We start from the raw sequence: 14,873 nt of genomic DNA on the forward strand, positions 1-14,873 counted from the left end.
AATTAATTTATTAATTAAGTGAAAACCTGGTACTCACTGCCTCTTTGGAATGGGTAGCAAATCTCTATACTGTATTGAACCCACAGCAATCCTTTCCAAAACAGCAGCTAAGGGATTAGTTACTCAGGTTGTCTTAATTTTTTTTTTGTTAAGGAATGTGCTATGTGTTTTTAACCTTATATATCATTTATTCACATAGGAGAAATAAAATTAAGGAGATGGCCTTGAAGGTTGCTTGATGGTCTGCCATCATATATGCTGTTATGAAATCAAATATTGCAAGCAAAGGCTGTGCTGCATCGAAGTGTCACGTTAGCTGGAAAGGATAGGATAACAGTGACATCTGGGGATAGGGTTAAGAGCTTGATGGACAGGGACAGACTACACAGTTGAAGACCACTTGTTTCCCACTCCAATCCTAGCCCTCGCTATTTTGGAAACACATGCCTTATCTAGCCACAGGCATGCAAGGCTTGGCAAGGAGACAGATGCAGAGCAACTTTCCTGCTGACCTTGTTCAATTTAAAGAAACACACTCTGCAAATAGGAAATTGTAGGTGACCAGCCCTCCCCTAAGAACCCAGGGTGGCCTCTTCTATTTAGGGAATTTAAAGAGCAGCATTGCGATGTCTGGCTCTCTTGAGGGAAGCCACCATGGAGATTAGTACGTAAGGGCAGCAGCTCTCTCTTGGGTAGAAGTGACTAATCTAAAAATTATGTCTTCTCCTTACCAAGCTCGAGTAATTGGCTTGCTGAGACCCCTCAAGGATGTAACAGTGACAGCTGGGGAATCAGCAACCTTCGATTGCGAACTCTCTTATGAGGGAATCCCAGTAGAATGGTTCCTGAAAGGAAAGAAACTGGAGCCCGGTGATCAGGTAAAAAACTAAACTTTACTTTTTCTCATGTTTCCTCCTCCTTGTTGTCTTTCAAGTCTCTTCCCCTGCTTTGTTTCTTATTTATTCTCTCCCAGCGGAAGTACTAAGGCACAGAAGTATTTTAGTACTGCTGTGTCAAATGCTAAATCATCCTTAAATCAGATACAACAGTTTTTCCCAGAAATTCCAGTATTCTGGAATGCTACAATTATTTATCATACAAAGGGAAGCAAAGGTTCCAAAATATCAATCATTACAACAGTGATTTTGTACCTGATTCTGTTGGAGACTCAGCCACAAGGATACTGAATAATTTTTACTCAGATTACCTGTGGTTACCGTGAGAGGATTTTGAAAGGTGCTATCAGGAAAAGCCTTTATTTCTCCTGAATGCTGAGTTGCAGTCCAATTCAACATATAAGGGGATTAAGAGGATTCAAATTCCATTTCAGGCATTTGTTCTGGCTCTCCAGATAACTCTCTGGGCAGATTTGCTTGTCAAGCTCTTCTCACTAGCTATTTTTAACACTTCATCAAGTGCTGGCTCTTAACTCTGAGATCTGAGCAGCCTGGAATGCGGTCAATTTAATGTTTAAAGTTAATGATAGGGGAAATAAATAAAGAAACGTAAATTAATAGATTAAGAAACGGAAATAGATATTACTGATTGTAAGACTTCTTTTTCACATACTAGACCCAAAAAAGTAATGCAAATTCAAATAAAAGTTGGAAGCTTAAGACAAAGTAAACTTTCAAGGCATTGCATGACCTAACAAAGTTTCAGAACCTGTAATAATGCTGCTAATAATACTTTGGTACAGATTACTATTTCTTTTAGATACAATTTGTAATTTTTTTTTCAGGTTTTGCTAGATCTTTCTTAGCTTTAAGAAATTTGCATAAATAAATATTTAATTTTTAAAAAATGTAGCAATATCAATACAGATCATTATGACAAGGGACCCTATTAAGGACACATAAACAAAGTTGAAACTCAGCACATGAATCATGAAATAAATCAAGATAATTACTTCTGAGTTTCAGAATAAAAATGTGAAAAGCTATTGATCAGTGCAGTGGGTTGATAGTCATGACTGCCTGGCAAGAAAAATATTAATAATAAATAGACAAATTGGCATTTCCAGAGAAGTGTATGTGGGGGGTGCCAAACCTCTTCATAGTTGAAAAAGTTTTTCCTTTACATGTAGCCAGCAGTAATGCCAACTTTTCCCACAAATTTGCTTTTTTTTTTTGTATTTATTAATACCTGTTCAAAATAGACATCATCTCAAGTCAGTCCCAAAATCCTCAAAATTTTGAGGACTGAGTTATATCTAGTATATACAAAAGGAAGTAGTCAAAACTTCACGTGAAAGTGGACAACCGAACTCCACAAATCATAAATAGCATTCTATTTCATGAAATATTTCTTAAATACTTGTTGTAGATATTCACAGTGGGGTTTTTATGTATTTTGTAAGGTTGTGACCCGTGCTGAAGGGAGAGTTCACACACTTGTTCTCAGAGACGTCAAGTTAACAGATGCAGGAGAAGTATCACTGACAGCAAAAGATTTCAGAACTCAAGCAAATCTTTTTGTGAAAGGTAAGTCAGTCATTTTAGTTAAACCATAATCAACATTATTGTTCCATTCATGCTTCATCCTGGAATAGGAAACTTTGATAAATACACATTATTTTATCAAAGAGTGGTATCGTATATACAATATTCAACTGGTAGATAACTTCCCTGATTAAAAAAATCAACCTACATAAAATCTCTTCACAGAAGAGCTGAACAAGGGAAAACACTGGAAATGGGTCAAATCTGGGAGATAAACCAGTTCATTAGGACTTCCAGGGCTTTGCTGCAGTCTTGAACATTCAATTGGCCTCAAGAGGACCCACAAATACCATCCTTTGTGGCTCCCAGTGGCTTTTTCAGTTCTTTTGAATATCCAGAAACCTGTCAGAGTATAACTGCTCCATCAGTCAAGGGACAAGATAACATTGTCTGTACACCCACTTGTACTGCTTGCGGGCGGGGTTTTGTTTCAGAAGGAAAAGAACTGCACACACTGATCCAGTAATTCAAGGAAAAACTGAAAAAAACCCCTAAGCATTCTCTGAGCTCACAGGATAAGTTTAGAGTCTCTGAGATTACATGGGTATGGTTCAGCTAAAGAAATTGAGTTGCAAGGCTTTGTGATGATTTTTAATTAAAAACCCCATGGACAAGGATATCATCCAGTCTAATCTTACAGTAGGCTGAAAATGAGGAAATTAACCTGAATTAACAAAAAATGTCTGTTTATTAAAAATAAAAATTGTTTTAAGAAACCTTCAGTAGGGACATCTAAGAGCCTTTTTGTCAAGGAAAATTAGTAAACAGCATAGGATAGTTCTGTGCAAGCAGAAGACTGCCTGTAGTTTAGATCTTTTCTACCAAAACTGTATCTGTTTCATTTAGAACCCCCAGTTGAATTTACTAAACCACTTGAGGACCAGACTGTTGAAGAGGAAGCCACTGCAGTACTGGAATGTGAAGTCTCCAGGGAAAATGCAAAAGTTAAATGGTTCAAAAATGGAGAAGAAATTCACAAATCAAAGAAGTATGATATCATTTCTGAAGGCAGGGTCAGAAAACTTATCATCCGCGGCTGCACATTGGATGATGCAAAAACATACACCTGTGATGCTAAGGACTTTAAGACATCATGTTTCCTCAATGTGGAGCGTGAGTAATTCACGGTTTTCTACAAAATGTCTGGGTGCTGTAAAGGCATTGTACAAGTGTCTATGACTGGCAGTAGTATCAATGTTGGCAATTTTTTACTTCTCTAGCATAACTTCCCTCTACTAAAAATTTTAAAATTTTCTATTCTCTTACAGCTATTCGTGTCGACTTCCTTAAACCCCTGACTGACCTTGAAGTTAAAGAAAAAGAATCTGCTCGGTTTGAATGTGAAATTTCTCGTCCAAATGTCAAGGTCTGTAGTGACACTTTTTAATCTCAGTTACTCTTTCAGCTAGAGGGGAAAACTGTGATATATTGCTATAAAAGAACACACTGAAATTTATGATGGGTATGTTTAAACCATGTTAATTTGTTCTGGAACAGGTGAAGTGGTTTAAGGATGGCATGGAAATTAGAAAAGGCAAAAAGTATGACATAATTTCTAAAGGTGCAGAACACATTCTTGTCATCAGTAAATGTGTCTTTGATGATGAAGCTGAATATTCCTGTGAAGCAAAAACAGCTCGAACTTCAGGCCTACTTACAGTGATAGGTAAACACAGTGTTTTCGAATCTAATATGTGAACAATAAAGATGTGAGAGTGGGTTTGTTTTTTTTTATGGCAGGCTTTAATCATCTTTTGAAACTCTTTTTGCAGAGGAAGAGGCTGTTTTCACAAAAAATCTTCCTGATCTGGAAGTAAATGAAAATGACACTGTAAAATTGATCTGTGAAGTTTCGAAGCCTAATGCTGAAGTTACTTGGCTTAAAGGAGATGAAGAGGTGCCTGATGGTGGCAGATTTGAACACATTTCTGATGGTAGAAAGAGAATTCTTGTTATACATAATGCTCATCCTGAAGATGCTGCCAAATATACTTGCAAGCTCCCAAGTTCTAGTACAACAGGAAAACTTACTGTACATGGTAAGAGTACTTCTTTGGTGGGCTTGTATCCTGGAAAAAAAAATTAAAATATTTGAAAATCAGTAATAATACACAATTTGGTTTATTGCATTCACAAGTAAAAAATAATATATATATATATATATGTACAAAAATGTTTTCTTTCAGAACTTGCAGCAGAATTTCTTACCAGACCACAAAACCTTGAGGTGCTTGAAGGAGAAAAAGCTGAATTTGTCTGTTCAGTATCCAAAGAAGCCATTGCAGTACAGTGGCTAAGGGGTGACACAGTCCTGGAGCCTGGTGATAAGTACGACATCATTTCAGATGGCAAAAAGAGAACACTTGTGGTCAAAGAATCTGTTCTAGGAGATACAGGAATGTATACTGTCATGGTTGGTGAAGCTAAAGCTACAGCACACTTAGCAGTGATTGGTAAGTTTTATTTTATCAATGTGTAGATTTGTTGCATTCTTTATACTACATGATGTCCTATTTCTTCTGTTTTCTCAATTTCAGAAAAACTCAAGATTATAACTCCTCTTAAGGACCAAGAAGTAGCTGAGTGTCAAGAAATTATCTTCAACTGTGAAGTCAATAAAGAAGGTGCCAAAGAGAAGTGGTACAAAAATGACGAGGCAATATTTGATAGTGCAAAGTACATTATTGTTCAGAAGGGTGTAGTCTACACTCTCAGAATCAGAGATGCAGAGTTGAAAGATCAAGCTACCTACACCATCTCACTGACAAACCAGAGAGGTGAACATGTTAAAAGCTCTGCTGCCTTAAAAGTATTAGGTAAATAACTTGCACTACATTAAAATTGTTTCATCATTTACATTCCATTTTATATGAAGTTGTAAAAATATTTGCTTTTTTGTCCGAACAGAGGAGGATCTGAGAATTGTTGAGCCCCTTGAAGACATTGAGACCATGGAAAAGAAAACTGTCACATTCTGGTGCAAAGTCAATCGCCTCAATGCAACTCTCAAATGGACAAAGAATGGAGAAGAGATCACATTTGACAGGCGTATTTTGTACAAAATTGATAAATTCAAGCACTCATTGATCATTAAAGACTGTGGGTTTGTAGATGAAGGTGAATATACTGTTACTGCTGGACAAGACAAATCAGTTGCAGAGCTTCTCATCACAGAAGCACCAGCAGACTTCACTGAACATCTTCAGGACCAGACTGTCACTGAATTTGATGATGCTGTCTTTACATGCCAGCTTTCCAAAGAGAAAGTCAGTGTAAAATGGTACAGAAATGGAAGAGAAATCAAAGAAGGCAAAAAGTATGTACATTTTATTATGCTTCTGAATGTGCTAAACATGCTTGTTTTACTTTATTGCTTTGTCTGGAAACTAAAATACTGCCTATTTTTCTCCTCCATAAAGATACCAGTTTGAAAAGGATGGAAATCTGCACAGGTTAATCATAAAAGACTGTAGACTAGATGATGAGTGTGAATATTCCTGTGGAGTGGATGACAGGAGATCTAGGGCAAGACTTTTTGTTGAAGGTATGTGTAAAATTGGATGGGATTTATTTCAACATTATTTGATAATAGTAGAAACAATTAAAAAATAATACTGAATAAATCAACATTTATTTCAGAAATCCCTGTTGAGATTATTCGACCACCGCAAGATATTTATGAAGCTCCTGGTGCAGATGTCATCTTCATGGCTGAATTGAACAAAGATGGTGTGGAGGTCAAGTGGTTGAGAAACAACATGATTATCATCCAAGGTGACAAACATCAGATGATGAGTGAAGGAAAGGTCCACAGGCTGCAGGTGTGTGACATAAAGCCCCGTGACCAAGGGGAATACAGATTTATCGCCAAAGACAAGGAAGCTAGAGCTAAACTTGAATTAGCTGGTAAGTTTCTTGTTTTCTGCTCCTTTTATAAAATCTTAGATTCATGAACTTAGTTTCTAACTAAATTGATTTTTTGCTCTTTCAAGGAGTTGAACTAAAATGAATACACAGTCAGGCTGAGAAAAGTGTTGAACTATTTGAGGATTGTTTAACAAGTCTGTTAAACTATGTGAATATGAATTTAAGGAACAAACCTTTTTTTGTTATTCCATGCTGATCCAGCTGTTGAGGAAAACCCGTCACTTTTCAATGTGTATTTGCCAAAGAGCAAGATTTAAGATTAAAGGAACTTAAAGCTTTTATTTAAGTCAATAAAAGCAATGAAAATTATTTGGCCTACTCATTTAAGTCATATTAGATATATAGTTCCTAATTTGTCTATTTTACAGAATAGTTAAATTAGTTCTCAAAAAGCAATTCCTTCTTTCCTGATTTTATAGGAGGACACAGTACATTTCAACCAGCCTGTATTTCTTTCTCTGGAGTTGTTCTACGAGTATATGAAGGCTTTCCTTAGAGTTTACACAGCAGCTCCTTTTACTTTTCTGTGTTAGAGCTTCTTTACTGACTGCACAAATATATCAATTTTTGCATACATATATATGCAAGTACTGAACTTTTCACATTCATCTTTCTTAGCTGCACCTAAAATCAAGACTGGTGATCAAAACCTTGTGGTTGATGTTGGGAAACCTTTAACTATGACTGTTCCATATGATGCCTACCCAAGAGCAGAAGCTGAATGGTTTAAAGCAGGAGAAAGTCTGCCCACAACAACTGTTGATACAACAACTGACTGCACTACCTTCAAAATTTATGAAGCAAAGAAATCAGATAAGGGAAGGTACAGGATTGTGCTTCGAAACAAACATGGCCAGGCAGAAGCATTCATCAATGTAGAGGTCATTGGTAAGTACTCGTATTATTAAAACCTTGCTTACCATTATTTCACAGAGTAAAAAGCCATTATTGAGGGGGAAGCCCTCTGCTTCCCCTCATGGGAAAGCTGCAGATCATATTGAGGTCTCCCCTCAAACTCCTCTTCTCTAGCCAGAGGGAAGAAAATCAATGCAATGCCCTGAAGTATTGTCATATCTTTAATAGATGTTCCAGGTCCAGTGAGAAACTTGGAAGTCACTGAAACTTATGATGGTGAAGTTGGTCTCGCATGGCAAGAACCAGAAAGTGATGGTGGAAGTAAAATCATAGGCTATGTTGTTGAAAGACGTGATATCAAGCGTAAGACCTGGATTGTGGCCACAGATCGTGCTGAAAATTGTGAATACACTGTTACTGGACTTCAGAAAGGAGGAGTTGAGTACCTCTTCCGTGTCAGTGCACGCAACAGAGTGGGCACTGGTGAGCCAGTGGAAACAGACACACCTGTGGAAGCTAAGAGCAAATTTGGTGAGCAGAAGTTACAAAAAACTCAGTGTTTGATGGTTGTGTGGTACAATTTCTAACAGTAGAAGAACCTACATGTCTTTTTTTTCCTTTTTCCTCCTAAAATAAAATGCAGATGTTCCTGGTCCTCCTCAAAATGTAGAAGTTAGTGATGTGAACAGGTTTGGAGCCACACTTAGCTGGGAACCGCCTGAGGATGATGGAGGATCCCCGATTACTGGCTACGTTATTGAACTGCGTAACAGAGGTACCATCAGATGGGAGCCAGCTATGACCACAGGAGCTGATGAACTGTCAGCTGTCCTGACTGATGTTGTGGAAAATGAAGAGTATTTCTTCAGAGTAAGAGCTCAAAACATGGTTGGAGTTGGCAAACCAAGTCCTGCTACACGTGCAGTAAAAATCATGGATCCAATTGGTGAGTATGCAAAGTATATATAATTATGATTGCATTATGAGACAGTAGTATTTTGGATGCCATTTGTGCAGGAAAGTTTAACTGACAAACATCTGTGCTACAAATACTGTGTACAGTTATATTTTCCCTATTCCCTACTTTTGTCCTTCAAACATAGCAGGAATACCTTGCTACCACTTGGTTTAGTAAGAACTGCAAATAATTTTTTTCTCTGAAGTTAGGGTACAACCTCAATTTTAAAAAATCAGTTTAGAAAAAGCTAAGCAAAGGCTTTAAAACCTGTACTGTAAGATAGAAACACTTAATTTGCAGAACGATGCTGCTTTATCAGTTGCATAAACCTGTCTCAATTTTTTTTTTCAGAGAGACCAAGTCCTCCCATTAACCTTGAGCATTCAGATCAAACTAAGTCATCAGTTCAGCTCACATGGGAGCCCCCTCTCGAAGATGGAGGAAGTCCAATCTTAGGCTATATTATTGAAAAGCAAGAGGAAGGAACAGACAAGTGGATTCGTTGTAACCCAAAACTAGTACCTGCTCTTACTTTTAAGGTACAATGTTCTCTTCATCAACAGGTAAAATGTGCAGATAATTTTTAATATGAGGTAGTAAATGATTGTGTGTTTTTAGGTCACTGGATTGAAACAAGGATCCAGTTATTACTACAGAGTCTCAGCAGAAAATGCAGCTGGTGTGTCTGACCCAGCAGAGGCTATTGGGCCATTAACTGCAGATGATGTTTTTGGTAAGCCGCATGCCATTTTGTTTAATCAATTAATCGGATAAGGCACACAATTAAAGTGCACCTTGTGGGTAATATGTGTATTTTTCACCAGACAACTGGTACACCTTAGGCATTTGAGATCATGAGCTATTTCTCCTCCATTATAAATTTTGGAGGTAATTATCTGTACTATGAGATAGAAGCCTGTTAGGTTGCCTGAGGAGCAAGGCATGACTTTTTGTCTCCTCACCTACCTCTGTGGAAAGTGAGAGGTAACAGAAAGAAAGAAAGGCAGAGAAGATCCCTAAAAAAAAAAACCATCTCAAGATAATTTATTGAATCCTCTTTCCATTCTATTTCAGTTGAACCTACAATGGACCTAAGTGCATTTAAGGATGGGCTGGAAGTTATTGTACCAGAGCCAATCAAGATCCGTGTTCCCATCACTGGGTACCCTGTGCCAACTGCCACATGGTATTTTGGTGACCAAGTCTTAGAAGAGGGTGATCGTGTAAAAATGAAGACCACTGCCTCCTTTGCAGAACTCGTAATTACTCCGAGTGAGCGCCCAGACAAGGGAATTTATTTCTTGACATTAGAAAATCCTGTGTCATCTGTTACAGGAGAAATTAATGTTAATGTCATTGGTAAGTGGACATGTATATATTTTAGCAGTAACATTCCACATTTGTCTTGTTAAAATCTAATTAGGTTAATAATGTATAATCTTACACCATCCAACCAGGTATATTAAAATATTACTAAAAACTAAAAATCACTCCTCAAAAAACCTCTTTTCTAGTTTTCAATATGTAACTTTGCTGTTTAAAGAGGAATGACTTAACAAGACTAAGTCTTCTGGTAGATACATTACATAGAGATCATCTATCAAACACCAATTAGAAAATAATAGTATTTCTGTGACTTCTAGCTTGTCCAAGTGCACCAAGAGAGCTCAATGTTTTAGAAGTACTCAAGAGTACAGTGCAGCTCGCATGGGAACCTCCAGAAGATGATGGTGGAAGTCCAGTCACTGGCTATATAATTGAAAAACGTGAAGTAAGCCGGAAAACATGGAGCAAAGTAAGTTCATTCTTTCTCATTTGAATTTCTATATTATTTTCACATGTGCTACTGAGTTTTTTGTCTTATTTTTGTAATCACTCTTTGGAAATAAATTTTAAAAACACATTGGAACCTTTCTTCTCTTTAGGTTATGGATCATATTGTTGACCAAGAATTCACTGTACCTGACCTCGTCCAAGGGAAAGAATATTTATTTAGAGTTTTTGCATGCAATAAATGTGGCCCTGGAGAACCTGCATATATTGATGAACCTGTGAATATGTCAGTACCAGCAAGTAAGCATATTTGAAATTTTGCTGATTTTCTTCAAAGTAAGGTATAAAAATAACATATCTTCCTTACACTGGTTTCTAAGACCCCATATGTTTTTAATTTTTAATAGCGGTGCCTGACCCACCAGAAAATGTTAAATGGAGAAATCCAACATCAAAAGGAATCTTCCTAACATGGGAGCCTCCCAAATATGATGGTGGTGCACGCATTAAGGGTTATCTGGTAGAAAAATCCCAACGTGGCACAGACAAGTGGGAGATATGTGGGGAGCCTGTTATTGAAACAAAGTAAGTAAATCAACCTAGTAGATAAATCCTCTTAACTAATTGCGCCATCGTCTTGGCTCTAAATATTTTAATTTTATTTCTTTTTTTGACAGAATGGAAGTAACAAAGCTCCAGGAAGGAGAGTGGTATGCTTATCGGGTTAAGGCTTTGAACAGAATGGGAGCAAGTAGGCCAAGTAAGCCAACTGATGATATTCAGGCCATTGATGCAAAAGGTAACTACTTCACTTGCTAAATTGCCATAGCTGCTTTATTTTTACCAGTCTCTGAAATACTGTTTCTCTAACAACATTTTCATTCTCTCCTAAATCAGAGGCTCCAGAAATTTTCTTAGATGTGAAGCTTCTTGCTGGACTTACTGTGAAAGCTGGAACTAAAATTGAGCTGCCAGCTAAAGTAACTGGAAAGCCTGAGCCCCGGGTTACTTGGACCAAGGCTGACAAAATTTTGAGACCTGACAACAGAATCACCATTGAAAGCCAGCCTAATCATTCTACAGTCACTATTACAGACAGCAAGAGGAGTGACAGTGGAACCTATATCATAGAAGCTGTAAATTCCAGTGGACGTGCTACTGCTGTTGTTGAAGTTAATGTTCTCGGTATGCATATACTTTATGTTATTTATATAAATCATTAGTCATGTATCAAGGTATGCAAGCAGAAAATTAACATTCACATCTTGTTCTCTACAGATAAACCTGGTCCACCAGCTGCATTTGATGTAACAGAAATCACAAACGAATCCTGCCTTCTAACCTGGAATCCTCCACGAGATGATGGGGGTTCTAAAATTACCAACTACGTCCTTGAGAAAAGAGCTACAGACAGTGAAATATGGGACAAGTTGTCATCAACAATTAAAGATACAAAATTCAGAGCTACCAATTTAACTCCTCATAAAGAATATGTGTTTCGAGTCAGTGCTGAAAACATGTATGGTGTTGGGGAGCCAGCACAGTGTAGCCCCATCATTGCCAAATATTCATTTGGTTAGTTAATTAAATTAATGATAAATTATTACAGTATTTTAACAGGAAGGGAAAATAAAACCTGACTGATGGTTTTGGTTTTTGTTTGTTTGTTTTTTAATTAATTTATACAGATCCGCCAGGCCCTCCAACAGGTCTCAAGCCCACAGAGGTCACTAAAGATTCAGTCACTTTAACATGGAATGAGCCAGATGAAGATGGTGGCAGCCCCATAACTGGCTACTGGGTTGAAAGATATGATCCTGAGCAGGATAAATGGATAAAATGCAACAAAATGCCAGTGAAAGATACAACATTCAAGTAAGACTATAGTCACATTAGGGTGAAATTGATCACAGAGACATAAAAAATTAACAGTAGCTTTTAAAATAAGTTTTACTTTGTTTTTATTTTTTCCTAGTTTCCCTAAGTTTTGATCCAACTACCCCTGGTAGCTTACTTTTTAAATTAGTTTTAATGAGGGGTATCTTTACAGAAGAATTTTTTTTCTTTTAAGTCTTATGCTAAATAATTCCTGTGCTTAATAATTCTGTAAGGTATTCTAACATGGCAGAGACATGGTCATCCCAAGTATAAATTTACCAAAATCCTTAGGGTTTTTTTTCTCCTGATACTCTCATTAACTAAAAACCATGGAACATGCAAAAATCCAAGATAGTTCTCAAAACATTCATTCAACCATTTTAGTGTTGACAATGTGTTGACATCATTAGCTGTAATTTGGATATTTTCAGATTTTCCAAGTAATCTGTGGTATAAATAGTGGAGAGAATGATGTTTTAGAAATTAATTAATGCCTAGGTTTCGTTTAATCAAATTTAATTTTTATTTCCAGAGTTAAAGGTCTTACAAATAAGAAGAAGTATAAGTTCCGTGTCTTGGCAGAGAATCTTGCAGGACCTGGAAAACCAAGCCGGGAAACAGAGCCAATCTTAGTGAAAGATCCAATCGGTACAATAAACACATTTTTTAATGGTTTAATTTAGCAACAATAACAAAAAAAAATTGTTATCAATGACATAATTAATACTGGACTCTTGCCTAGATCCACCATGGCCTCCTGGAAAGCCAACTGTGAAAGATATTGGCAAGACATTCCTTACCCTGAACTGGACAAAGCCAGAACATGATGGAGGGGCAAAAATTGAATCTTACGTAATTGAGCTGTTAAAGACTGGAACAGACGAATGGGTGAGAGTAGCTGAAGGAGTTCCAACAACGGAGCACTTCCTCAAAGATCTTATGGAGAAACAAGAATATTCGTTCCGTGTGAGAGCTGTGAACAAGGCTGGCGAGAGTGAGCCCAGTGAGCCCAGTGACCCTGTGCTGTGCAAGGAGAGGCTCTGTGAGTACTGTTTCATGAATGTGCTGCTACTGCAAATACAGTCTCTGACTTTAATAAAGCCCCATGTCTGTCTGTCTTTGTAGGTACTAAATGAACTCTTGGAAGGCTTATGAAATACTAAGATCTGCCCTGCTTCAGTTCAGAAAATACAAAGTTTTGATAGTTTTGGTGTATTCCCTGTCTTCCAAGATCTTTTGTGGGAATTGCAACATTTTGGTTTATTTTTTATTTTGCTATTTTGCAGATCCTCCTTCACCACCCCGATGGCTTGAAGTTATTAATATTACTAAAAATACAGCAGATCTTAAATGGACAGTACCAGAAAAAGATGGGGGTTCCCCAATTACCAACTATATTGTTGAGAAAAGAGATGTAAGGCGGAAAGGCTGGCAGACAGTTGATACGACAGTGAAGGATACCAAGTACACAGTAAGCCCACTGACTGAAGGCTCCCTCTATGTGTTCCGTGTGGCTGCTGAAAATGCCATTGGACAGAGTGACTACTGTGAAATTGAAGACTCAGTGCTTGCTAAAGATACTTTCAGTAAGTTTTGATTTGCTTACTGAGTGATCACTAGCTTACATGTCATGAATTCATAGTCTTCTAATATGTGCCTTTTTTTTTTACCTTAGCAACACCTGGGCCTCCATATGCCCTTACAATAGTTGAAGTGAAAAAAGGCCATGTTGATTTGAAATGGGAACCACCTAAGAATGATGGTGGCAGACCAATTCAAAGGTAAGGTGATTTTAAGTTTGTGCAGGCTCCTGAAGATAAACATCTTTAAACAAGTGAAGACGTTTCTCTCAAAATATTTAAATTTTAAATTGAAACATTTTATATTAAAATTATGTGGATAGATTTAAGAGAAGCAATGAAGGGCTTGATTTTAAAATTTAGAAATGATGCAAATAAAATACCTAATGTGCCTGAGCAGTGAATGTGTGTCAACATCCTTAAAACAGCATATAATAATTAGGAGCTGCGAAAAAAAAAAAATAATGTGACCATAGCCTCCAGTTCCTGTAGAATAATAGCCACTTAAAATCATCTAGCACGTAGTATGCTTGTATTTTCCTTCTGCCTTTGTTTGTCATTCAAACTGTATACATTCAGCTAAAATGAGTCTTTTCAGATAATTTTCTTCTTTATAACACTTTTCAAACAGACTGTTTTACTCCTTCTCAGTCACAAAAAGCAAAGAAACAACTACAGAGATCTGCCTGAAGAAACAGAAGTCACTCAATTTGCATTACTTTGCCATAGCCTGTCCTAAGCAGATTTTGACAGCCAAGTAATAGTATCTTCAAATATTCTCAATGGACTGACCACTGAGATCCAAACTAGCAAAGATACAAATATAGCTTGGAGGTTCTTTTGCCTCTGCAGCTCTCTATAACCTGAGAACACAGTTCAGTTCAGTTCTAAAACACAGAACAAATTTCAAGAATTGACAGCCAGACCCGGGTCTGTCAGTGATGTCAGCCCTATTAGGGGCTGAGACCCACTAGGACTAGGTGGCTAAAGTGTGAAGAAATTTAATTAATCTATTATCCATTATTCTCTTTACTTTTCCACTGTCTAAACTAGTCTAATCTCTTTTAATCTACTTTCTTGAAGAAGTCTGAAATGTTCCTATTTCAAGTGCCTCATAGTATTCTCCCCAATCTCTTCAGATATGTTATTGAAAAGAAAGAAAAGCTAGCTACTCGCTGGGTAAAAGCTGGGAAGACATCTGGTCCAGATTGCAATTTCAGAGTGACAGATGTCATTGAAGGTACAGATGTACAGTTCCAGGTCCGTGCAGAAAATGAAGCTGGATGTGGTCATCCCAGTGAACCAACCGACCTCATTCATATTGAAGATCCAACAAGTAAGTAGAATAATACAGTGTATGAATTTTAGAAGCAGTGTACTGTTCTTGGAGGAAAATCCCAC

General features: G+C 37.3%; 1 protein-coding gene across 1 annotated transcript in view; it reads left to right on the top strand.

The window, feature by feature from the left end:
• The window catches only part of TTN (titin), a 235,038-nt gene that overhangs the window by 143,011 nt on the left and 77,154 nt on the right, over nucleotides 1–14,873 (top strand). Inside the window, 29 exon segments of the mRNA XM_071434272.1 lie at nucleotides 736–878; nucleotides 2,360–2,483; nucleotides 3,348–3,614; nucleotides 3,770–3,867; nucleotides 3,999–4,167; nucleotides 4,274–4,540; nucleotides 4,688–4,954; nucleotides 5,039–5,317; nucleotides 5,409–5,817; nucleotides 5,921–6,045; nucleotides 6,141–6,407; nucleotides 7,047–7,316; nucleotides 7,512–7,814; nucleotides 7,927–8,229; nucleotides 8,593–8,780; nucleotides 8,860–8,974; nucleotides 9,316–9,600; nucleotides 9,885–10,036; nucleotides 10,167–10,314; nucleotides 10,422–10,599; nucleotides 10,692–10,813; nucleotides 10,912–11,199; nucleotides 11,293–11,589; nucleotides 11,703–11,889; nucleotides 12,425–12,540; nucleotides 12,635–12,934; nucleotides 13,179–13,478; nucleotides 13,568–13,673; nucleotides 14,612–14,808. Coding sequence (XP_071290373.1) covers nucleotides 736–878; nucleotides 2,360–2,483; nucleotides 3,348–3,614; nucleotides 3,770–3,867; nucleotides 3,999–4,167; nucleotides 4,274–4,540; nucleotides 4,688–4,954; nucleotides 5,039–5,317; nucleotides 5,409–5,817; nucleotides 5,921–6,045; nucleotides 6,141–6,407; nucleotides 7,047–7,316; nucleotides 7,512–7,814; nucleotides 7,927–8,229; nucleotides 8,593–8,780; nucleotides 8,860–8,974; nucleotides 9,316–9,600; nucleotides 9,885–10,036; nucleotides 10,167–10,314; nucleotides 10,422–10,599; nucleotides 10,692–10,813; nucleotides 10,912–11,199; nucleotides 11,293–11,589; nucleotides 11,703–11,889; nucleotides 12,425–12,540; nucleotides 12,635–12,934; nucleotides 13,179–13,478; nucleotides 13,568–13,673; nucleotides 14,612–14,808 — 6,270 coding nt within the window.

The sequence above is a fragment of the Agelaius tricolor genome, unplaced genomic scaffold (genome assembly GCF_023055355.1).
Source record: "Agelaius tricolor isolate 1412-34295 unplaced genomic scaffold, bAgeTri1.0.p SCAF_10, whole genome shotgun sequence".
NCBI classification, from domain to species: Eukaryota; Metazoa; Chordata; class Aves; order Passeriformes; family Icteridae; genus Agelaius; species Agelaius tricolor.